This window comes from Heterocephalus glaber, unplaced genomic scaffold, assembly GCF_053883595.1.
Source record: "Heterocephalus glaber isolate CG9 unplaced genomic scaffold, H.glaber_assembly_v1.0 deba00001481, whole genome shotgun sequence".
Classification (NCBI taxonomy): Eukaryota; Metazoa; Chordata; class Mammalia; order Rodentia; family Bathyergidae; genus Heterocephalus; species Heterocephalus glaber.
Genome location: NW_028258317.1, coordinates 37350362 through 37377021, shown reverse-complemented (window position 1 = coordinate 37377021; position 26660 = coordinate 37350362). Strand labels below are relative to the sequence as shown.

The 26660-nt window shown below is 33.9% G+C and overlaps 1 protein-coding gene across 3 annotated transcripts in view; it reads right to left on the bottom strand.

The window, feature by feature from the left end:
- Positions 1-10702: 10702 nt before the first annotated feature.
- Positions 10703-26660, bottom strand: part of Zdhhc21 (zDHHC palmitoyltransferase 21) — a 58968-nt gene continuing 43010 nt past the window's right edge. For all 3 annotated transcript variants that reach the window (XM_021252865.2, XM_004838304.3, XM_087183931.1), the window contains 3 exons: positions 25163-25279; positions 14659-14702; positions 10703-14121 (listed from right to left, as the gene is read on the bottom strand). In XM_021252865.2, coding sequence (XP_021108524.1) covers positions 13989-14121; positions 14659-14702; positions 25163-25279 — 294 coding nt within the window. In that variant the 3' untranslated portion in view covers positions 10703-13988. The remainder of the gene's footprint in view (positions 14122-14658; positions 14703-25162; positions 25280-26660) is intronic.

Genomic DNA, 26660 nt, shown 5'->3' with positions numbered 1-26660 from the left:
TGACTCAGGAAGATGTGAAAATATGCATCAATAACAAATTTGAGAATATATAATGATACCAAGTGTTAATTGGAATGTTGAACAAGATGGAAACCATGTAATTTTGGTTGAAGTGTACGTTGATTTAACTTTGTGGAAGAACAATTTCCGAGTACTTTGTAAAGTTAAAGATGCATACCCTACTACCTCACTCTTCCACTTGTCTGCCCTAAAAAAACCTCAGGAATTTGTGCACAGGGAGATTCTTTAACATATTTATAACAAGTGAAATAATAATCCACTTAGTGAACAAATATATAAACCATGATTTTTCCAAACAGAACATAAGATAGCTGTTTTTAAAAATAGCATGCTGAGTGAATATTAGCAAGTTCTGAAGGATAAAGTATATGTTTATGTAATTTTAGAAAATAGTTCTAGCTATGGATGAAACATAAAAATACAAAAACATGCATGAAAATAACACATACCAGGTTGAGGACAGTGACCACTTCTGGGGAGGAAAATGGCAGACTGGGAATATAGATGTATCTGTGACATTCCACAGTTTAAGAAAACACAGTGGAAAAACTGAAGTAAAGAAAGCAAAGTACTACCCTGTGCAAAATCTTGGTTTCTCTAATTATATGAATTTAATATACTTGTTTTTATAATTCACTTTTTTATTATGGCAAAAAGCATATAACAAGAGATCTAACTTCTTAACAAATTTTTAAGTGTACAGGACAGTACTGTTAAATGTTAAGTATAATGTGGTATGATAAGCACCCCTGCTCATATTTTGTTTTTGTTCAAGTTCTAGGAACTCTTTATATGTTTTCATTATTAGCCCCTTAGCAGACACATGGCTTGAAACAGGCTGCCTTTGCCTCCTGTTGATGGTTTTCTTGGCTATAGGGAGATGCATTTCACTTAACTGCCGTACCACTTGTCTGTATTTGCTTTTCTTGGTGTTGCTTTCAGGGTCATTTCCAAGAAAACATTGTCAAGACCAATGTTATGAAGCTTTTCCTTTATGTTTTCTTTTAGGAATTTTATAGTTTCTAGTTTTACCTGTTGGTGATATTTTGTCCATCTGAAAAAATTTTAGTTTCCCACTACACATTTACTGAAAACTAAAAGTTTATGAGATAAAACACTGAACTTTACAAAAAATTACATTTGAGTTTATAACGATAAATTCCAAATGTGTTCAGGAGCATAATGTAAAAACTATCAAAGTTTTCTTTTAAATAAAGGAAAATATACTATCTTTAGAAAAGGCTTTTAAAAAATAAAGTAATAAACACAGATATCATAAGAAAACTATTGAATTTCAAGGAACTGAGTTTTTTTACACAGTATTACCATTGTGGCAAATTTTATTTTCCAAAGATGTCACTCAACGATGCTGCCCATCCTGTGTTTTTGTGAAATGTGATTTTGATACTCTGTACACAAGGTGGATACTGTGTTCTCCCACTAAGTCTGGGAAGCTTGTGATTACACCATGTTGTGAGTCCTGAGACTAGATCATAAAAGATCATGATCGTAGCCTCTTCCTGGTTGTCTTGGCCACTTTTTTGTGGAACCCAGCTATTAGGCTGTGAAGTAGCCCAAAAACACGTGTGGTGGTGCCTGCAGGTGTTGTGGATGACAGCCCCTGCTGAAGGCTTGGTTGATGGCCCACCAGACAAGCAAGTTACAAAAGGCTTCATGTGATAGAAGTTCCCAGCCTAGAATTCCCTCAGTCATTTAGCCTTTCTTGCTAAAGCCCGAGTGTCCATAAAACACCAAAAAGCTGCTGTGCCCTTTCTGATTCAGAGAAACTGTGACCTCCAAAAAATGTTCAGTTGTTGGAGCTGTTACACAGCAATAGTATAATAATAATAACAATAGAATAATGAAGAGTGATATAATGGTAATGAATAATAGAATAATGAGACAAAGAAAGAGGGAGAGACAGAGTCACAAGGAGAGGGTAAAGGGGAGGGGGAGGGGAGAGGAAGGGGGAGAAGGAGAGGTACACACACCAAATTATGGCCAGTAGCTAGCTACCTTTGGGGGGAAAGTGGGAATAAGTACTGGATAATGGGTTTTCCCCTAAATTTTGTTCTAGTTGATGATACATGCTACAGAAAGTTGGGGGGGGGGAGCAAAGAAAAGGATTTCTGTGGGACGTGTGAAAAACTGATCGAATAATATTTTTCATGTTTACGTAAAGTAAAATCACCAGCATGGGAATGACTCTGGAGGAAAAAGGAGGAGATTCTATGAGGGTTTGAATACAGAAGATGGGGATCACTGAGGACCCTTTTTGAGTGATCATAAAAATTATCATAGACCTTCACATGGGAAAAGTGCACATAGAAAATAAGTAGCAAAAACTATAGCCTTCCATAGTCCTACTCGAGTGAACTGTTATTTTCCACATTGAGAATATTTGAAATGCTTGGAACATTCAAGAACCATGTCAGGTATCAAATTATAACAAGTGTACCACCCAAAAAACTTTAGTATTGGTTACAAACCTGTTCAATAGAATGAAGGTATTTGGCTACAGCTACACAGCATATATAAACTATAGAATAAATTTCATTAATTTTATGGTCACTACTTACTCATCAACAATTGCCTAGTTAAAGTTTAAATGGGGAACTATAAATACTCCACATCACCTTAGGCCCTCAGCCATTTGTTTTTTCTCAAAAATCTCAAGTTAGATGTAGAAATATGCCTAGTTTTCAAAAATTATAAATTTCCATTTTAAGGATAAATATCCAGACCATGCCATAGTCCTGCTAAAGATAAATTTATGTGCATATGTACAGTAGCATCTAAATATTTATTTGTGTATTCTGACTTCCTTATTTTCTGAATATTCTGGTTTTTTTAAAAAATGCAATACACTGCAATTTGGTTTTGGATCTTCAGGAGTACTTTTCCATTTGTGGAAGAGAGGTTATTTTAAAAAATTAGGCATCCAGAGGACATACAAAGAATGTGCTGTGACTGATACAAATATTATTTTAAGTTTAGATTTTTTCCCAAACTGATACATATCCTCTATCCTTCCTCAGTCCTGTTTGCTCAGCTGGATGTCCACAGGGTCCAATTTTCCCTCCAATTGCCCTTGCACACTAATATAATTGCTGTTCATATGGGTAATTGGTCAGCCTAGAGCAGTATTTGTATGCACTTGCTCATGTACAGTATCTGGCAGCTTCTCAAATAATGCTGCATTCTTACAATACTATCATGAATTTTTAATTTTTGTCTCCTTATAACAAGGCTAAATGAAGTGAATCTGTAAGGATGTTATATGTTAAATGTTCAAAAGCTTGGTTATATAGATATAAATTGTCTTTTTAAGCAGCCAGTGTTTCTGCTCACTAATACAGTACAGATCAAATGAAATGCAATGTCACGTGCAGATGGTTCTGTCCCGCCTTCTTCCATTACCTCCCCAACAGTCAAGTTAACTACATTCAGACATACTGGCTTAAGTGTGACGAGCCAGGTTCATTTAATAATATGCCCTTATGCAATCATGCAGTGAAACTATTAATTTTATTAGATCTTTCTCATCTATTTAAAATATTTTGATAAAATGGGAGGTACACATAAAGCACTTCAGGCGAATTTAAAATTGATTATTTATTTTGAGGAAAAACACTTGTCCAATTGTTGCAGTTGCAAGCTGAACTAGCCACTTTTTTTTTTTTTCATGAAATGCAACTTTACAGTTGAGAAGACTGACAAACTTGTTTTTTTTAACTTGACTATTGGGCAAACATTTCCTCCAGAAAGAATGAAGGTAACTTGTTACTTCGAGGTACGGTAAAGCAATAATAGTATGTAGTTGCTGAGGCTAACATACATGTTTTCTAGAGAATTCTGAAAAATGTCATTAGGAGCTTAATGGCTTTCCACTGCTAACTTTTTTGACAAGTTCAGAGGTGCTACCACTGAATTTTATTTTATATGATGAAGAGAACTTTTGAGACCCATGACTTAATGAATAGGAAAAGTTCCTTGGTGGTGGTTCTGATTCCACATTGCAACTAAACTTTTAGAAATCATCACTTGTTGAGTTTTTGTGTAGTATCAAATAATAGTCATAGTTAATTAAAAAGACTAATAAAACACTCCCTTTTTAATTACTTAGCTGCAGGACATCAGATTTCTTCAGATACTTCACTCATAATAATGCAATTGATTTAATACAGAAGCAGTATGAAAATTGACTTTCTTCTATAAATAAGGATATGAAAGAACTTTGTAGAAACATAAAATCCTAGACCTTTATATTTGTGTTAACATGTAGTTTGCTTAAATGAACTATAAAAGCATCTATTTTTTTTCATTTTAACTTTTAGAATAAACTGATAACATATAAAAGATACTATGTGGTCTACAATAATTTTTGAGTATAAAGGAGTCCTAAGATCAAAAAGTTTGAGAACTGTTGTAATTTATCCTTATGAAAGCAGTTATTATAAAAGCTGCTTAGAATTATAAAGATAACTGCAGAAAACCAAGGTTAAAGTTTTTTATAATCCTTCAAAACTTGTCTTAAGGCAATGATTTGCTGGGATTTGCCATCTACAGCATAATTTATATTTATCTACAAATAATTTATCTGTTAACCAAGAATATTTATCACAATTATTTTTCTATTAATAGAAAATTAATTTTAAAAATTAAAGTAAGAATTGTCAGTCTCAGGGCTTATAAATTGTTTTATTTTTTCAGAAGTGATTTTTTTAACCAATTCACTACATATACTTCTCCTTTGTGACTTCTTGCATGTACAAGTTACTGAAAACTTAAGAAATCTGTCCACAAAAGCCATTAGTCTTGGAATATAAATTCATAAAAGCAAACGTTTTAAGTAATTCAATATCTTTATATTTCGAGAAAATGGAAAAATAGGAACAAAATCTTTGCAAATAGGGAGGACTGGAGGGGTTGAAGGGAGGGCTGGGCAAGGTTGAAAAATAAGAACCAAGAGAGACTATGTAAAGGTGCAAATTTCCAATGATGAATGTCATTATATTGTATACCTAAAATGTACCAATTATTAGAATGAATAACCGATAATGTAAAATAGGAATAAAAGGTCCAAAGGGGTAGGGATAGTGGGAGGCACAGGGTAAAGGAAAGAAGGGAAAGGAAAAAATGATGAGAAATGGAAAAAATGGAAATAAAGTCTTTGTAAACAGGGAAGGGTGGAGGGCGTGGAGGGCTAGGAATGGGGAAAAAATAAGAACCAAGATGCATTATATAAAGGTACAATTCCCAATGAGAAATGTAATTGTGTTGTATACCTACAATGTACCAATAAAATAATTTAATACAAAAAAACCCTTTATATTTAAAGGTGCCTGGATATACTTTATTTTACATTTTATTGCATGTAAATTATTCCCTAAAGAAAAAATATCTCCATAATACAGTGTCTAGCACAACACATATTAAATAAATTGGGTGACTGAATCTATTTGAGGTAGAAGAAATAAAAGATGGCCAAAGGAGACAACGAAATCATAATTAAAAGTTGTACTTCTAAGAAGTCTGCAGCTTCCAGGACGCAGTAGTTACCCAAGGCAATCCATATCAGCATTTTACATTTAGGCTCCTTCCCTTCCAAATGCCATCACACCCGAAATTCTTCAGGAATACTGAAAGCCCATAAATTGGCTTGAGCAAGTAAAGAGCATGATCCTAAGATGAAGAAACAGGTTGAGAGAATCTTAATAATATTTAAATTACCTATCCCCTACTCCCTCAACCCACCCCTCAAACAAACTGGGCTCATTCCTATAGAATGGGAGGTACTCTTCTGGGAGTGTAGCCTCCTTTTCCCCGGGTTTCCACCCCTGCAAGAGAAGCATAAATGTTCCCTGTTCCCCATTCCAGGAAATAATGCACCTCATTTCTCTAACACCCGCACTCTACTGGAATGTGTACTAGAATTTCTGCCTACTAAACCCTCCCTTTACCTCTGACTAGTCTTGAAAATCTTTCTGTGACAGGAGTAGGCACACTTACAGATATCCTATGTTTAGGTGGGTTAGGATCCTTAGCTTTGGGAACCTCCATCCATGTGGCTTGGCTTATCTCTAAGATAAGTATTCCTAAGTAGAAATACTATTTGTGTCAATTTCATACCAAGTTCTTTGTGGACACAATGAATTTTGTACTTATGCAGAATAATACTGTAAGGCTACTAATTGATGAATACTCATCAAAAATGTATAAAAATTTTCAAAAACTTATCATACTGGTGGTGGCACTGAAATCTAGACTTTTGGGTTGATTTTAATAAAGAGGTAAAGGGAAAAGGGTCTTATGTTTTTTAAAAAATATTTATTTAAAAATAAGATTTCTAAAAATACAGTACATAATACATTTCAAGAGAAGTAGAAATTCCACAATTTAAATTAAAAACAATTTGCAAAGAAAACAGAGTATTACATGACAAAAACCAAATCACTAAATTAAAAACAACAACATTAACGTTAAGGTAGATACACAGCTTTTCAAGAACCAGTGTAGACTTTACATTTAAACAAGTACATCTCAGATATATGATTACCATTTTTACCCACTTTCCTCCCTCTTCTCAATATATTCTTAAACTTCTCAACTACTATTTTCCTTATTATAATTAGCATTAGAAATGTAAGTGAAGATTTTCTTTAAATGTTCTTACGGTGACAAAGTAAAATAGAAAACAATGCAGAAAACCAGCACTCAGATTTACACATCTTATGCACTGAATTAAAAAAAAATGCCTGACAAATTTAAAAACAGGATCTTTAAAACACAAGAAAAGCCAAGTTAAAAAAAAAAAAGATGTAATACTGGACAGAATTTAGGGTTAACAAATTTTAGGAGCCTCAAAATAATATACATTTTGTCTATTAAATTTGCCAGTCAGATTAAACAATCACACGAAAGATGAATTCGAGACATAAAACATATATTATGGTCACATGTGCTGTCCTCCCAGAGCCTACCATCACGTCCCCATGTCAGATTTGCAACTCATTTCAGGATCTCTGACTGGGAGAAAACGTTCCTACTGTACCTTTAGTTGCTTTTTCCAACCTACGCTAAAGTAGTGTTGTTGTTGTTTTTTTAACTTTTTAATATTCTCTCTGGGAGATAAGTGGATAGTGAAGAATTCTCTACTATCCATAACTTGAAAAATAACTACACTCAGCTATGATAATTTAAACCACACTTAAACAAGTTAAATTACTCAGAACCAATCCAGTGGCAACACAAGCTAGGAAATACTGCTTCAGATTAGACAGACACAGAATGTTGCTCCATCCCAGTTTGCTTTCAAACAGATTTTTACTTTCACCTCTAGTATGTTTATCTGGATTCTTGCCTATCACTCATATGATCTGAAATCATGTTTCACATAAATTTCAGACTTGATTCGTTTTTCCATTCAGAATTCACAGCAAAACCATATATTGTACTGTATCTACATCAAGGAGAAACTTAGACTATCAAAAATAGTGCAAACATTTTCAAATGTGATTGTCTACTTTTCTAATATATATATATATACTGTTACCTTCTTGCCTGAATTAACCATTTCAATTTCAGTTTTAAGGATATTAAATGATAGTATTTTTAAACTTTAGAAGAAAGAAATAGGGAACCAGTATAGTACACATAGCAGTGTTACCACATTAATTACATTTGAGTATTTTTCTCCACTTTTAGAAAATGAATCACTAAGTAAAATTAGTTTTCAAAATAATCTTACTCTTGAATTTTCATGTAAAAGGAATAAAAATATTCAGACATTTTTTCATGAAGTTCAATTTTCTATTAGTAGTTTTGCTTAAATCAAGATACATTTACATTTCCTACCGGGAGCACTTTTAAAATGTTCTTTATCTTTACTGGCAAAGTAGACAAAGTAGCACTATCACTCTTTAATATCATTAAGGATTATTCACATAGAGATGTTAAATTGTGATTATTAAAATGGACCCGTTATCAACCTTTTATTTTAGCATTTTGTTTCAGTATTCATGAAAGTACCCAATAAATAATCATTCATTTTCAGAAATAAAAGTAGTTATTTTTAAATTCATTGTTGCAGAAATAAAAGCAAAAAACAACCTATGAAAAGTGCTTCAATTATCTTTAGTGACTATCACTTTTAAAGTAGCCAAACTGTATTAAAATACAAAGTTAAAATCCTTACCAATCTGCTAACTGGGCAGGGTGGGGGAGGGGTCTAAACAAGAGATTTAAAACAAATCAAACTGAAGCAGCAGTTGCAAAAAGAAGATCTGGTAAAAAAAAAATTATTCTTAGTACCATTCATTTCTGCTTTACAAACATGACGATGTGAGACAGAAAACTTTCAGTCAAGCAAAAAGAAAAAACTCTTTGGTACAGGAATTTAAAATGTCACTCAATGCTACAGAGAATAGCACCAGGATGTTTTAGTTGCTGAGGTTGTAAAACACTAACTTCAGGCACCAGGAGGTTAAAATATCATGCATGCATACTGGCAAGAACTTGCAATATGCGGACAAGATTTCCCTTTATTTAACACCCTACAAACAATTAAACCCTGTATTAAGTCAAACAGGCCAGCAAAGCCACAAGAAGAAACACACCTTTTGTTGCTGCTGTTTTGTCCATATCTTTATGTAATATAAAGCTATCAACACCAAAAGGATCAAAACTGTGAAACTGTTTCCAAAACTGCTGAAAAACTGTGGTAAGCACTACATTACATGCCATAGGAGCTCAAATACTAACAGGGAGACCCTTCAAGGTATCAACTCTAAAAGATCCCAAATGGTAAAGTGAAAAAACCTTTGATATTAAAATTGCTGATTTTTCTCTTCATCATTTTTTTGCCTTAAGAGACCCGCAGAAAAGTCTCAGTTCCTTCAAACTGTGGGCAACTTTTTCATTTCTCCTCTGTATTAAATAGCTGCATTTCCACACTTTCAATACTGCATGTTATCATACACTACACAATTACTCATTTAAAATTAAAAATTACTTCTCAAGGTACTGACCAGCTAAAAAGAGAGCAATCTAAACTCCTTAGATCAAATACCACCACCTAAATGCTCCATGCATAACAACTCTAAGGGTAAAATGGCACCAAGGAGAGAAAAGGCTGACACGCTGAGCGCAGAGGGTGTGCTCTGAGCACAGAAAGGGTTTCCCCATGCTCATTGTTCACCTCATCTAGCCTCTCCAGTTTATGAAGGTCCCCCATTCCCGCCATACAGTTTGTTGGCTACTTACTACTCAATTGCACCTGTCCTCTGGTGTCAAGGGATAAAGGATACGATATGGTAAAAAAATATGATAATGACAAATACGTCATATCAGTGACTAAAGAATTTTAAAATGATGTTATTTGTTTCAAATTAGTACTAGCAGGCAGTATTGAAAAATCTGAATAAAAGACAAAAATGTAATGAATTTTATTGCTAAAAAATGCAAATGATAATGAAAGAAGCCAGAGAAAAGTCATTTTCCCAAAGTTATACCATCATTCCAAAAGTAGCAGACTGCTAAATATTGATAATAGTAAATAATGATATTTGTTCAAAATACTTCAAACAAGTTAATTTCTAATACTTTCTCACATTCTACTGTAGAATATTCCAAAATTGAAATGAGAATAGCCAAATATGGAGCATACTGAAAATTCTGATTTACAGATAAATTCAGAGGATAATTCCTACTATAGAAGGCAAAAAACATGGACATTAAGCAATTCACTCATTCCTTAATTACATGGTTAATAACACTACCAAGTAGAACACACTAAATGTACATGACTAACTACATTTGCCAATACTTATATTTTTAAAATAGCAGTAGAACTGGATGAAAATCTATACTTATATCAAACTACTTTGTTTATAAGTGTAAACTTTACCAAATAAATTCTAGATATATCTATGTATATTAGAGGTCATGTAAAAAATTTAATGAAGTAACTACAGTTTAGTAAACTTGAGCTACTATGTAATTTAATGATACATGAAGCATAAGAGAATTAGTAAGAGACTAGAGAAAGTCCACAGAGAAACTAGCTCTATTAATGAATACTGATGTCATATTAAGCCACAGCTAGACACACTGTGATTTTACAGTACATGGGGGAATAACTCAAAACGCCCCATAATCTAACACACAGAAAATAGTGTAAGCCATAATCGAAATTAGTTCACACTTCCTGCTTGAGAGTGGGTCCTAAGTCTTCTTGATCCTTATTCAGAATATACCTTTTGAATGAAACATATCTCCAACTAGTTACTTGTGTAGAGGTGACTTGAAGTCTAAGAAAGAACAGGTAGAATTAGCCACCATCCTTAGAAAAAAAGACTTCTATTCATTAGTAAAAATATATTAATTCTGACAGAAGTTTCAGCTCAGCTGTTATGATGAATTTTGTGTACACTTATTCCTCTACTTGCTTCTACTCATTCATTCATTCATTCACTCATTCATTCATTCATTTATTTTTTGGTGCTAAGGACTAAACCCAGGGCCTTGCCTGTGCTCTTCCACCGAGCTATACCCAAAGCCCCTACTTCAGTACTATTAAAAATAAACTGTTTTCTTCTGAAAAAAAGGTTAATATGTTAGCTGCAATTTTAAATGGCTGTCCTTATGTTAACCACTAATACTTTTAATACAACTCTTAAACTAAATAGTATAATATTTTTATTATAATAGAACATCAGGTTAATATTTTTAAACTCTAAGTCTGCGTTACAAGTACCAAGAACTCTTTAATTAAATTCTCATTGCTTGGGGGATTCTCTAAGTCTATTTCTGACAATGATTTTCAGCCTATATTAATCCCCAAAACATTTCTGTTTACAGAAAGCAACAAATATGAGTGTTCAGGAGGTGTAACTGTATCCTGGTAAAAACTTTTCATCTTCAAAAGCCAATAAATGTTGTTAATGTAAAAAACATCTTGCAAAAATTAAATGGAAAGTTTTTAAAGATACACTTTGTTCAACATCAGACTGTATCAGTAACCTCACTGCTAATATTTATTTTCTAATGTTGAACACATTTAGTTATTTTCATGGGTATTCACAATACATATTAAACTGGCTACTAAAGCTACATGGACAACTCTGGGAAAGTTAAAACAAAAAAGCACAGAAGGAGTATTAATCTCTTCTTAGTTGTTTTAAGATAGTAGCGCCAATAAATAAATTCATTCCAAAATCGAGATAGAAAAACCTATATGCATTTTAAAATACTCAATAAAACACATTGCACAGGTGGTTGTCATTGTAACTATAATAAATTTCTGTTTTATAATAAACTACAACTTTAAAGAGCCTAATTCTAAAGAATTAATTTGCCAAAGTAAGGATTAACATAAAATACATTATGCCTAGTTTATCCTGATCTGATATAAATATGTATTGTTGGTAAAAAAAAAAAATACATGAAGCAAAGTAGTCAACACATTTCTATGAATTAAAATAAAATCATAAATAGATCATTCATTTTCATAAAATTTTACATTATAATACATATATTTTTCCTAATTGTGTACCTCTGACATGTTCAAAATTTGTGTGTAAAATTTACAGGACTGGAAACCTCTAGAACCAATACAATTACATCAATACAATTACATCAATTAGCCAAAAGAGGGCGCAGAAAGAACACCAGAGTTTATGTAATCCCCAGGAAACTGCCAATGGCTTCTCTCTAGTAGTCTAGAAGAATTATAAATCCCATTGTAGGGTTAAGAGTGCTAACTTGAGAACACTGAAAGTTACAGCATAAGTATATACAGATGTTAATTAACACGTTAATATGGATTTTTATGCAAATACAGTGACAGGTAGCATTTCTGCCATTCACAAGAAATTAGCATATGGTTTTCTAGTGCATTAGTTTTCAGACCCATAGCTCAGAGGAACTGGATATAGAGGGAACAGGACCAAGGAAGGTAAAGAAAAAGAAAGGAAAAGAATGTGCCCCAGAAGTGGTAAATCTAAGAACACCCAAAACACAAGCCTTAGAATAGGAAAGAGACCTCCCCCATTACTTCACTATAGCTACTGCTACTACATGAATACCTCCATAAAGCTCTTTAAGGCCTTCACTTGGCCCAGCTGTTTTCTCAAGGTTCTCATGTGAAGGGAATGTATGCAACATAAGGCAGTCAACTGACATCTACTTATATTACATAGTTTAATTCTTTGTACTAGTTCTGTTGCCACCAAGTTTGGATAATTAGCTTTCATAAAATCCAACCAATGTGTCTAATACTAATTTTATGTTTCATTAATCTTTATATTTCTTATATTAAATTTACTATATACATTTTATCAGCACCAATAAATACTTTCATTTGCCACATCTAACTTTTTAAGTAATAAACATAATTAAAACATGAAAAACATGACATTAATATCTCTGAAAGAGTTTATTCTATTATTTCAGAATATTTTAGAGGGTATTTACAATTTCTGAAAGAATTAGCCATAGTATAGCCAATTGGCCAACAATGACAACCGTCTGCTTCATTGTATCCCAAATATGATACCTTATTTTCAAAACTAAAAGTATAAATATGGTCCAGCAGACTCTTTCAATCTTCTCTTAAAGGAAAACTGTAAGTATATAATGTTTTTTTAAAAACATATGGATTTTGTAGTATTCTAGTGGAAAAACTAAAAGCTAAATTTTTTCAAAGCATACTAAATATCTTTTCACACAAATGTTCTTTGCTTTCCAAGAGACCATTACTATTAGCAATTTAAATTTGTACAAGGCTAATGATAAATATAGATCATTATTATTGTTTCATTATTGTAAGAAAATTCCCTAACATTTTAAGGTCTCTAGAGCAACACAACTTCTATTTGGTCAGTGGAAATTTAACTTCATTTTAGGTGATTATTGGTACATAAAAGTTAGTGACCCTTACTAGTAACTTGCTAATTATGAGTTACTTACTAGTTATTAGTAAGTAAAATTTCAATATGAGTTGCCCAATATCTATATATCTATATTTATAAATCTTCAGTGTGTAATTTTACATCTACTAGTAGATAAATACAAGTAAAAAGTATATATTTTTAAAAAGCACAATATTCCTCTTTACACTGTACATTATATATTATTTATACAGCATTTAAAAAATGTATGCATCCTAACATATCACACTAGAAAAAGTAACTGAAATTACTGTAGATTTTCTATTACTTTTGTTCATTAAAACCTTAGGGTAAAATAGGAATATATGACCACTGGTAGCAAACAATAATTACAATAGTAAAGGGAAAAATTAATGCGGAAAAAATTAATCTTTTCTTTATACTAAGGTAGTTGATATTTTCCTTTAGTGTGTTTTTGTTTTGATTTTGGTGAAGAGAGGAGGACACATTAGAAAGCTGCTCTTATGAAAACACTGCCCTTTGTTATCGTTCATCCTCAAGCTGCATTTAAAAAATCTTGCAGCACATACAAAAAAAAGTATTAAGTATTTTAACTTGTATTTAAAAAAAATTTACATATAAGAAGGCATATCAAGTTTTGTAAAACCCGAAGAATTAAATTCAGATTTGGTAAGTACTGCTTAAAAGTGAAAATTTAAATAAACATCAGAAATTTCCCACAAATTAAAATCTATAACACTGTCAGTACTAAAAGAAATTTATGTAGAATTATTTCTCCCAATCACTGCCTTTTGAGTTTAATAACAAAAGCATTTAAAGAAATCCCTGTGGAAAGCTAATTTGAAAGTAAACATGCTTTAAAACTTAAATATAGATCTTGGATTAGTCCCACAACAGGATCAAGATCACTATTAAAATAAAGCCTGGGGCACATTGTGATGCCTAAGATTGGTGGGTGGATTTTAACTGACTTGAAGACTGTCATAGTTCTATTATCATAAAACCTGTAACGCATTTCCAGCACAGAGGACCCATCTGTGCCCACCATCCATCTGTTTAGACGTGATTGGCAAAGTGGTAGGGAACTCGCAGTGGTTGCCTCTGCCTGAAAGGAATGAACCACAGGATCTTCCAACGAGTGCCAAAAACTTCTGAGAAGGTCTGCTGCCATGGCTTGCGGGGCCTCGATCTACAGAAGACAGCATTATTAGTGAAAGACAGCACTCCCATGGTGCACTTCAGTCAGCTAAAACAATACAGGTTGGCTGGGGATCCATTACTGGACTCTGATGAATTGTGTCCCAGCATCACAAATACAGCTTTGCTTTCATTGTGGCATGCAGCTGAGTTTTAACTCTGGATAGCAGATATTGTATCTGCGTCGTCAATCAACCTAGGGCAACTTTTGAAGCAGAGGAGAATCTCAGGATTAACAGAATATGTGTCAACAACACAGAAGCAAATCTCTTTTGATGTACTTTCAGAATAAATAATTTAACTTTAGTCAGACAAGGAACAAAAATGATCAGTACTTATTTTGTTTAAAAATTATCATGTGTAGAGGAACGTCTACTGTAAAACAGGGGTATTCTCATTTAGCCAGGGCCTCAGACTAGGCACCAAGAAAGTCATCATTATATTATCTTTCCACTACATGCACACAGTTCTCAAATGCAGCTGGTTATTCAATTAAATAAGAACACTACAACAGTACTTTTATACTTACACTTCTTCACAACAGTTTGACATCTTTTCAATAGATGTTGTATCCTATTAAAAATAAAAAATATTTAGATGTAACAAATTCATCAAATCTTCATATTTATTTTATAATGTTTTAATCTCCTTCAGAGAATAATCTAAAGATTTTAAAACATTATATATGGGTACAATTTTAATTTCTCCACCTATATCACTCACTGGAGTTCCCTAAAAAAGCAAAATCAACATTACATTATTCCAAAACAATTTTCAATACAAAACCTCACAAAAAGTGTGGGTATATCATGTCATTAAAAATAAAATCTTTTATTATACTTGCTTTTTGATAATTCTTTTTAAAACCTACTATTTATTTTCAGCTCAACTGTCACTGAATATATGCTAAAAAACAAATAACAAAATGACATATGAAAGACACTAATGAACAATAAATTACCAAGAGTCAAAAGAGTGCTTCTGGTTCTGGATTTCTGTAAACAATAAAACTCAACAAGGCAGTCTATGAATTTGCCATATTACATCTGTCACTCTAAAAACTAAAGTTAGCTCATTAGTATTCTTTAGTAAAAATGATTTATTTTTTAACATAAAAATCACTCTTCATATGAGTAGAATATCTTATTGTGTGTTTTTTATAAGGCTGTAATACAAATATATATAAACAACTCAGCAAACAAAAAAGATAACTTCTAGAAATGCTAATTTAACTGTCAAAAGGACCTACCATTAGATTGACAAATTGTTATAGGCAGTATCTAAATAATCAACATAAAATCACACAATCTTATTTTTAAACAAAAGTTTATATTCTGAACATACTTTAAAACATCACAAAATTAACAATAATTTTTCCAATATCAGAAACATCAGGTATTAGCTTTCCGGTCACTGGGACACTATACCCAACACCAACAACTTAAACTAGGAGAGTTTTAATTTGACTAATGATTCAGGGGATTCAATCTATGGCTGGCTGGTTCCAAGGCAGAAATATCATGGCAAAAATGCATGGGGAAACAAAACCGTTCATGGGGGCCAGGAAGCACAGCAGGGGGACAGTGCCAGAGGAATGGGCTAGGGATCATATATAGTACCCAAGGTCATACCCTCACATCCTACTCATACATACCCAGAAGGATGCTAATCTACTAGGCATTTCTTAATCCAATGAAGTTGACAAGTCAGGAATAATGGTCACAATTCATACCTCATCAACTTCATCTGCTTAAACCATATTTAATCTCCAAATAAAGATAATAGCAAGTTTATAATTCTGTCCAACATAATACAACTATCTCACCTCCAACCAGAAACATAATAATCTCTTCCCCAGAATTTCAACAGTTGAGCATTTTTCTAAAGTCCATGTCTTTTCTGAGGCTCAAGGCAGAATCTTGGTTAAAAATCAAAACTCTTAGTAAAAATCAAAAACAAGTTATATAACCTCAAGGTACAATAGTATTGGGTAAACATTCCCATTCCAAAAAGAAGGAATAAGGGGATAGAAAAAACTCAGACTGAAACCTAGCAGGCAAACATTAAATCCTATAGCTTTGTATCTAGTATCTGGGACAGTGGCAAAATGTGAATTCCAATGGGCTGGGTGATGCCGCCCCTATGGACTTGGCCATTGCAGCCCATGGGGCCTCTCCCTTAGGCTAGCCCCACTCATGCTTGGCCTGTGGCTTTCCTGAGAAGATAGTCCATTTTCCTGGCATCTCCAACTTCCTGGGGGTCTCCAATGCACCTTTGGTTTCATTCCCACAGCTTCATGGACTACCCTGTCAGGGGCAATATAACCTTCCAGGCCTTGCTCTGAAATCTAGGTGGAAGTCTCTTTGACACCACAACTCTTGGCATTCTACCTGCCAGTAAAAACAGCACCATATGGACAAGGCCAAAGCCAAGCCCCTTTGGACCATGGCTGCAGTGCCCTTTGAGTGCTTGGATGGCTGGGTATAGTAAAATGAATCCTGGGGAACTAATTCTCTAGGAGGCAATTTTCAAGGAGGGGTCAAATGAAATGTGCTGCAATCGGTGGCATCTTGCTGTTCCTGAGATGCTCTCAAGGCATCTTTCTTCTTGTCCCTATACAAAGTACTTGGTTTATTTTTAATGGTGCTAATCTCCTTAGCAGCCATACTTCCTTTGGCCCAGACTTTACTTATGGTTCTTTCTGGGCCAAAATTTAAATTTTGCAAATTTTTCTGTTTTTGCCTTTCACCTCCAATTCTCATTATAAATCTGGGTAAAAGTAGCTTGAAATACCCTTGCCACAGCCTGAATGTTGGGGTGCTTTAAAATTTCATCCACAAAATTAATCTACTGCTTTTAATCTCAGTCTCCTACAAAGTCTCAGAACGTGGGCAAAATAGAGACAGATTTTTCTGGTAGAGTGTAACACAATGCCCCCTGGTCCAATTGCAAATGGAGTCTTTGTTCACAACTGAAAGCTGCCTGCATTCCTATCTCCATGCTGGTCTTTTGAGCTCTGACCAGAATCACCCATCAGGCTGTGTTCACAGCATTCTAGGGCTTCTCCAGCCCACCCCTCTGAATTTTTTCAAACATCTCCCTCAAGCTAGCTCCAAAGGTTTTTAAACCATATGGTCAGGTACAGTCACACAGTTGCACCACTCTCAGTACCAATTTTTTGTATTAATCAACTTTCCTATTGCTGGGGTATAATACCCAACACCTACAACTTAGAAGAGTTTTAATTTCGCTCATGGTTCAGGGGATCCAGTCCATCACTGGCTGGCTACAAGGCAGAAATATCACAGCAGAAGTGTATGGCTGAGCAAAGCTGCTCAGTTCATGGGAATTGGGAAGCAAGGCAACAGAACAATGCCAGAGAGGAGCGAGCTCGGGAACACATACAGTGTTCATGAATGCTTCTGTTTACAAACAATTCAGTTCTCAAACAAAAGCGTTCAACAAAAATTTGCCTCCCTCCACAAACTCCACATTAGGTGACAAACACAACTGTTGCCATCTTCCTCACATAAACACAATCATGGCCATCTTCTCCCAAATTGTAAACAAATTGAATTTATGAACCAAGGTACCACTGTAAAGTACTGAAGGTCACAGACCTACCCAGACACATGTAGGAGCACACTTTGCTAATCTCCTAGATGTTTCTCAATTCAATGACACTGACACATCAGGATTTTAATGGGCATAGATACATTCCTCCCCCCTTACCTTAATACCTTGCTCACCATATGGTAAAAGGTGGACAGTACTATTATTAAGGAGTACTGTTCACACAAATACTTGTGGGTGCAGCTCAAATTTGAAGAACTTGGTTGGCTGTAGAACCTTTTTCCAATGATGCTAATAAATAGCATCTTTACTTTTAACTCCTTAAGAGATGTAAGAAGAACAGCTCACAATATTAAATTCTCACGTAGGTACAGTTTGCCCTCATAAAGAAAAACAGATGTTTTCTGGGTGGCTAGCAATGATTCACAACATTTCCTTAACAAATTTTCCAGGGATATGTAAAGAAATTATAGCACGGGCTCACACACACACACGTCTTCCTATCTTGTTTTGAAATTAAAGGTGTTATGGTTTGAGTCTAGAGTTCCCCCAAAGCCTCATGTGGTTATAAGTGGGGCTTTTTCAGAGGTGACTGGATCTAGAGTGTGTACCGCTGGAATTAATTTATAGTGCAATGCTAGGGTCAAGGGCACTCATGTAAGGATGTAGGTGCTACCCACTCTAAGTAGTCTGGATAAAAGGGGCAGAAAGATACTGTTCAAGACCTCTTGTTTGCTTACTTTGTTACCTTCTGCCCACCATGAACTGTTTCTCCTCTGCGATGCCTGCCTGCTGTGCTATCCTATCTTGGAGCCAGCCACTTATGGACTGAAATTGCTACAAACTGTGAGCTAAATAACCCTATTCCCCTTTAACTTTGTGTGTCAGGTACTTTGTCTCAGCCAAGACACAAGATATCTAATGACAATTCTATTTATAGCTAACCTTTCTTGGGTCTGCTGCATAATTTCCTCAAAATAATTTTTTAGATGAAAGCACAGTATACAGACACACGAGAACATTAATTATGGACCTGGAGGAAATCTGTGCTCCACATCTGTAAGGAAGTTAATGAAGTCACTTTAATGGTTTCTTAAGAGTCTGGTGGTGACAGGTTGTTCCAAAGCAATTACGACAACTTGTACAAAAGTAAAAAGGAAAAGATGGGATAGAAGTCAAGAAGTACTATCAGGAAAAGGGTATGAATGGCCTAAAATCACAGCTCTGGATAATACTTAAAACCTTCTTCAGGATAAAGAACTCAATCGCAAAGTCAGATTATTATCATCAGCTAATACGAGAACTGTTACTATATAGAAATTTACAACTTGACTATATCTCAAGGAATTTATTTTTAGCATTAAAAAAACTGTAAATATTTCAGGTTTAGATTTCACATAGAAAAAGCTTGCATTTTCAAGCTTTTTTTTTTCCAAGCATTTTTGACACCTTTTTAGAACCTATTCTAGGAAATAACTAAAATGATGCCTTTTAAATTATCATGAGCAAATGGCTATTCTATCAAAAGATGTGATATTTGCCATCACTTTATTAATAGGATTTATGAAGCTGGCCAAATAGGCTATTCCCTCCACACTCAAAATAGCAAATGCTCATCTCTTTGAAATTCTGTGATCCAGAATATTGTTATAAGAAAAAAGTAGAATTTGAATTTGAGCAGCCAATATGTTATCAAGTTTTTGTGCTGGTGCTTATACAACATAACCACGGTAACACAAGTTATGCTACCACATTCACAAGCAAGACAGAAATAGAAAACAAAAAGTTACTACCACCAGAAGAATGGAACTACAAGTTATTGTCAAGTGCTAAATTAGATTTATTTCTGTTCTGTTCTACAAAGCAGAGAAATGTAGACTTTAAAAAATAATAAAAATATTTTGTTGCAGATAATTTCATTCCATATAGAAGACTGAACAATTTCAGTGCCCATCAGGAAAGGACCAACAACATAGCTTCTATTTTCAAGGGGATATAAATATAATTTATATACTCAGCTATCTAGAAAAAAATTCATTCTTCCAGGAATGATGAGAAACAAGTATTTTCTGTGTATTGCTACTATTAGGTTATCTTATTTCCTGAGAAATATTTATGCTAGGTATGATCTAATGACCAAAATACCTGAAAACTTCCATTAGTCTGCATTAACTAAGAGATACAGGAGAATGCTTCATTACTTTAAAGATGAGAAGTCTGGGTTTTTTATAAACGTAAAATGAGTAAGACTTAACAGAAATATAGATCTTTCCTACAGCCAATACTTTATCTTCTATTGATGATTGATGTTAGCCTATGAAATTATCTTTCAGGTTCAATCTAAAATTAAACTTGACTGTAAAAGAAAATGTATCCCAACCAATAAGATTATGGGGGTGGGGGTTCCTAGCAGAAAGGGAGAGAAGTATTTAATGGCCAGAGGTGAGGAAAATAAAGGGTGGAGGTTATGAAGAGCAACTTTCATTAAATAAAAATACAATTCAGAAAAGAAAGCAAAAATGCTATACAGAGCTCCCTTTATAGAAATGTAAGAGAGCTGGGTTAATAATTAGCAATGATTTGCATATCTACAAAGCTGACTTGGAGTTGAGTAGACCAAATATAATTTGTGTAAAGATTGTACTAAACGCTGCTAATTCACAGCTTTGATACTTGGCAAAATTTAATTACAAGGATTAATAATCTCAAGACTACATTTCTGAGTACATATTAAAAGGCAAGCAAATCCACTAATTGATTAATGAAATGCTACTTAATAATCTTTTAAACTGATTTAACATTTTGAATGTAAGATAATTGTCATTGCCTAAGATAATCAAGTTAAAATTAAATCACCTCTGCATTTGTGATTCTTTCTATACAGCACTTATTTAGGCAAGCATTAACTTTGCAAGTTAAACACAAGCAAGTGTACTTGGGGAGGGAGGAGTTTCTCTTTTAATTTGAAAAAGGTTTGTTTTAAGCTATCTTTAGTAATTCAAATAAAATCCAACATAGTACCAGTGAAACCTAATGAAAAACTTTGCTAATTTTTTCTTTGTGAAATTAAACCCTTTTACAAAACTGCAACTAAATAATCTTCCTCACCATCCTGACAACCTCAACACAACTGAAAATGCACTAAGCTCCAGAGATAGCACCAAAAGATTATGCTGTTACATAAACTCCACAGTGCCCAGGAAACAAAAATGCTTGTATACAAAATTGAGATAAACTGTCAGAGGAGTGTCACAGTAAACAATAGCTCCCTGTCAGAACCTCACCAGAATGCACTGGACCAGCTGTTACAGCACTCCTGATGAACTCTCTCCAAGCCCAGTCACTGAAAACATGACTAATATACAATCACCCAGTACTGTTAGTACTGGTGTTCTTCAGAATAAACATTATTCTTGGCTGTGTGAGCTACTGCTGCATAATTCTGACAACATCTGTTATATTAATAACAATATCACTATTTCACTCAGAAACAGCAAAAGAAAAAAGTGCTAACTAGTCTAAGTAAGGAATAGTTAAAATAACCTGATTCTCTAAATAAGAATATCACAAAGGAAATTGTTTTTGAAAACATTTTAACACCAGCATAAATTTTAGTAAAAATGCACAAATATGTATATTTAAATTTTGTTCAAAATTAAATCTAAAAATAAAATAATCCTTTAGAAATGGACTTCCGATTAGTCTATTTAACAGAAACATCTGGTTGTGTTGAGATCTTTTAACCTTGGAAATGAAATTAGAAATCTCAAGTTTAAGTAATTTCTAATTATTTTATCTGGGTCACAGATAATCTACTCTTCATAGGTCTAAAATGACATCTGATTATCATTACTATGATTATCCTGCTACCTCCTACTACTAATTTGGTATACTGCCTCCCTAAAACCTCACGTTTTTTAGAGACAGCATTTGTTTTGCTTATTTGTTCTCTCATATGCCTATGTTTAAGCTATGCCCTTAAAAAGTTTATAGTAGTTGACAGTAGCAGATAATGAAATGACAGCCTCATTAGTGTTTTCCCAAAGTGTCTCCTGGATTTTTGGGGTACAGAGGTTAGGGAAAGAGAAAGACTCCCATGCAATGATTAAATTTACTGATTCCTTCTATTTTTTCTTATATAGTATTACATGACAAATCCAGCACTTCCCTTACACTGCAGAGAGATCCTTGAATTTAGATTATAGCAAAAACATGTCCAGATGTAAAATTTTCTGTAGGTAATCTAAGTTTCATCATTAAAATGAAACAAAAATGCATTTTGTAAGGAAAGCAAGCATAATCTATATCATTAATTTTAATCAAAACATTAAATACTATTTTATTTAGATGCTAATTCATTAGATTTAAAAATTAAACACTGACTACAAAATGTTAAACAATCAAGCCTTAAATAACTTTGAATTAATGCACAGAGGAGTAAATTCTGGACCTTTTATTATTGCTATTATTAGTATTAGTATTATTATTAAATTTAAAAAGAACTTTAGTACTTAAGGTTCACTATCAAAGTCCAGGCAAATGTAAACTGATAGTAATTTTTGTTATTTGTATCCAAGAGAAAGTACAGTGACTAAAGACCAGACTAACAGATATATTCCATTCTCTCTCTTTCTCAATACTTGGACTCTTCTTGAATGTTTTACACATGTCCAATTTCTACAGACATAACCCTGTCTAGTACAGAGTGCTCCAAAAGAGTACTTTACCTATGTAGAAAGAGGTGAAACGTTTGGAGAGCATTATTTAACAAATGTGGCTTCTACTCGGTTTTAGAAATGTCACATCAGAAGTAGATCTATTTATACAATGAAATGCTGTTCCATATTATAATAAAAAGGAAAACTACAATTTGGGAATATTCACATGTTGGCTGAGTGGAACAGTCAGAATGGAACCCAATGTACAGTATACTTTCAAAATAATAATAAGTAATTACTCATCATGTCTAAGTCAGACTAGAATGCTAATTTTGTTGGGGGTTTTTTGGTACCTTTTGCTTGCAAAGCAGGCGGTGGCACCACTGAGCTAAATCCCTGGGGAGAATGCTAAAATTTCAGATTGGAATACTTAAAAGATCTTAGAACCCTAACTCTCTGAGGCTATCAGGGCTGCTAGGTGGGAAGGGAACCACACATTCAGCTATAACCCCTGACAGCCCTGATTGAGTAACGCGCATTCAGCTGCAATGCTCCGAAATGTCCATTTCCATTCAGAGTAAGAATCTGTGGAAATCTGAAAAATTTTGTAGTACTATAGGCTATAAAAACATCAATGTTTGGTAAACTCAAAAGATACAAGCATAACCTGGCAATTTTGACATGATTTATAAACTGGATTAAGTTTATTATCATAAAGTAATTATGAATGAGCATAAAAGCAGAGAAAAGATTTTAGAGGAATACCCTCAACTTTAGCATTATTACTAATACCATGCTATTTATCATCATTATTAGAGAAATCACAAGATTAGAAAATATTTCAAACTGAATTAACAATATATATAATATATAATGAATATATATATTCAAGCATATTTCACAAATATCCATGAATAGCCAATAAGCATATGAAGAAAGTTTTAAAATTATTACTCATCAGGAAAATGTAAAACAAGATACTATTAAAAGCCACCAGAACAACAATTGAAAAGACTACCAACAGAAAAAGATAATGAAGCTATAAAACAACCAGAATTCTCATATATTGGCAGGAATGCAAAATGGTGTAATCATTTTAGTAAAAGGTCCAACATTTTTCGTAAAAAAATGAACCGATCTTATGTAACACAGTAACTTTATTTCTACAATATGTTCATTGTCCCATTAAAACAAACAAACAAACAAACCCCGCACCCTTTAGCTATCATCTCAGGCCCCCAGCACTAGGCAATCACAAGTCTATTTTCTGTCTCTGTAGATTTGCCCATTCTACACATTTCATTTAATGGAAGCACGTAAGTGGTCTTCTTCAGTTAATAGGCTTCATGCCACTATATTCATCCATGTTGTAGCAAGGATCAGTACTTCATTGCTTTTTGCATTTTCATGAACAAATAATATTCTATTGTATGGCTACACCACATTTTATGTATTCATTCAGTTTTAGGCCATTATGAATAATGCTGCTATATTCATGTATGAGTTTCTGTGTGGACATAGGACTGGAATTGCTGAGTCTAATGCTAACTCTAACTTTTCAAAGAACTGCCAGAGTTTTAGCATTGCATAAGAGTTCTGGTTCTTCTACATCTTCACCAGTGATTGTTTATTAACTGTCTTTTTTATACAGCTGTTCACATGGCTTTAAAGCAGTATGTCATCATGGCTTTCACTTGCATTTCCAGGAAGACTAATGAGGTTTAGCATATTTCCGTGTGCTTACTGTTCATTTATATATTTTCTTTAGATTAATCATTTGACTATATTTGAATTGGGCTCTTTAGTACTGAGTTATAAAAGTTCTTTATATATTCTACATACAAGTCCCTGGTCAGATCTGTGATTTCCAGATATTTTCTCTCATTCTCTAAGCGGTCTTTCTGCTTTCTCAACAGTGTCCTTTGAGGCACAAATGTTTATACCTTTAAGTCCAATTTATCCATTTTTTCTTTGGTAGTTTACGCTTTTGGTGTCATATCTAAGACAATACCATTGCCAAATCCAAGGTCACTGAAGTTTACTCCTATGTTTCCATATACTGTGAAGTAGGGGGTCAACTTCAATTCTTTTGCATGTGGATATCTAGTTGTCCCTGCACAAGTTGCTGAAAGACTGTTCTTTCACCACTGGACAGTCCTGGCACACTTGTGTAAAACCAAATGACCATACATATGTACACGGTCTATGTACAGTTGGCCCTATATATCTGTGGCTTCCACATTCATAGATTTAACTAAATGTGGATCAAAACTATTTCAGCAATAATTTACATATACATACTGTTTCTCCTGTCATTATTCCCTACACAATACAGTTTAGCAATGACTTACATGGCATTTATACTACACTAGGTATTATAACTTAATAATCACTTAGCATATTAATAAATCAATAAGTACATACAAAAAGGAAAAAGACATAATGGCAGGTAAGGTGCTGCATACTTGTAATCCCAGCATTCTGAAAGGCTGAGGCAAAAGGATGGTAAGTTTGAGCCCAACTTAGGGAGATCCTGTCTCAAAATTTAAAAAAATAACAAAAAACAGGCTCAGTGAAAAAGCCCTGGGTACTGTAAAAAAACAAAACGGATCTGTATGTACACTCTACACCTACTATTACCTACTATAACTACTTTAAAATTATATAGGCACATGAAACTGAAAATAAGTCTTATGGGTAATTTTCTCCTTTGATTTCTAAGTTTTTTGTAACTTTCAGAATTAAGTCCCTGATTAGGTAATATGCTCATACAATGCCATTTTACATTAAAAATATACTTACAGTGATGATGCCAATTAGTTGCGTATAAAAGAGTCCAGTTATTCCAACAAACATAGTAATCCCCATAAAGGCAGCGAGCCTCATGATGGCCAATTCATGTCGAAAAACAAAGAGGTCCTATAAGGAAAAAGGAAAAGAACTCTTAAGAACAATTCAAATAGTTGCTTAGTGTTGCCATAATCATCAGATTTGAACTATAACACATGTCCTTTATTATCACAAAAGAACTACCGCCCTCCCTCTCTTTTGAGAGCATTCCACTTAACGTGTAAACATCTGAAATTTTGAAAACTAAATTTTAAATTTACAGTAGAAAGCTGAAAAATATAGGGTGTTTCTGCAGGCAAGGTGGTGCACGCCTGTCATCCAGCACATGGGGGGCCAAGGCAGGAGGATCACCACAAGTCTAAGAGGCTCAACTACATAGTGAGTTCCAGGCCAGTCTAAACCACAGAGCAAGACCATCTCAAAAAAAAAAGTAGGATTTTTTTTATTGTGTCAAAAAAAACTCAATCTCACAGTTTCAAGTTGCCCTTATTTGAATCTATCTGTGACAGACAAAACATACATTATGTAATATTTGGTTTATGAAGAAAATTTCATTATTGTACTGCTAAAAAATTTTGAATGCACAAGCATAAGTCACTTTAGCAAAGGAACAATACTAAGGTCATGCCTTCAAGTGACCAGAATACCTAAATGTTACCTACCCTTACACTTTTCCATCCCAGCACTCACCCAGCACTGGTGAGGGCTATGAGATGTAATGGAATTGCACAAATAGAAAGATACGGTCCATGCTATCACAAGGTATGCGGTTTATTAGAGAAAACCCAACTTTGCAAGCTTCCAAAACACAATCCGTGCTGTGATGGGGCGATCCCCCAGAGCACTGCAGAAATCAAAAGGAATTTGCAGAAGAAACAGAAGTGCTAGCTAGGGCTGGGGATGTAGCTCAGTGGCACTGCGTCTGCACTGAAAGTGCAAGGCCCTGAGTTCGATTTTCTACAAAAAAAATTTTTTTTTTTAAAGAAATGGAAGTACTGTGAGGAAGGGCTGATTTTACAGGTCTGGGTACAAAAATGAGTCCTGAATGTGAACAGATACTCTAAAAGGACAGGAGAACAAGCATTTCATTCAACATTACTGCTACTAACCAAACAAACCAGAGGAGAGGAAGAGTCAAAGAACTAAGGTTTCTCTGGAAACCCACTGCTTCTAAGCTTTGCAGTAAACAAGCTACAGCTGATAAAAGTGTGTTGGAAGACAAGTGTGCTGGAAGAACCCCCAAATCATAACTACCCACACACTTTCTTTCAAATTGATCTAAGTTAAGGATTAAAGGTATCCTGGTAGCAGTATCAAAAGTTAGAGGTCACTGAAGAGAATTTGCTACCTTGAAACAAAAGAACTGATATCTTCTGTGTATCACATTGATAAGCTACTAGTCTGAAGCAAATATCTGGTTCTACATCTAAATCACTTATTTTTTTAAGCC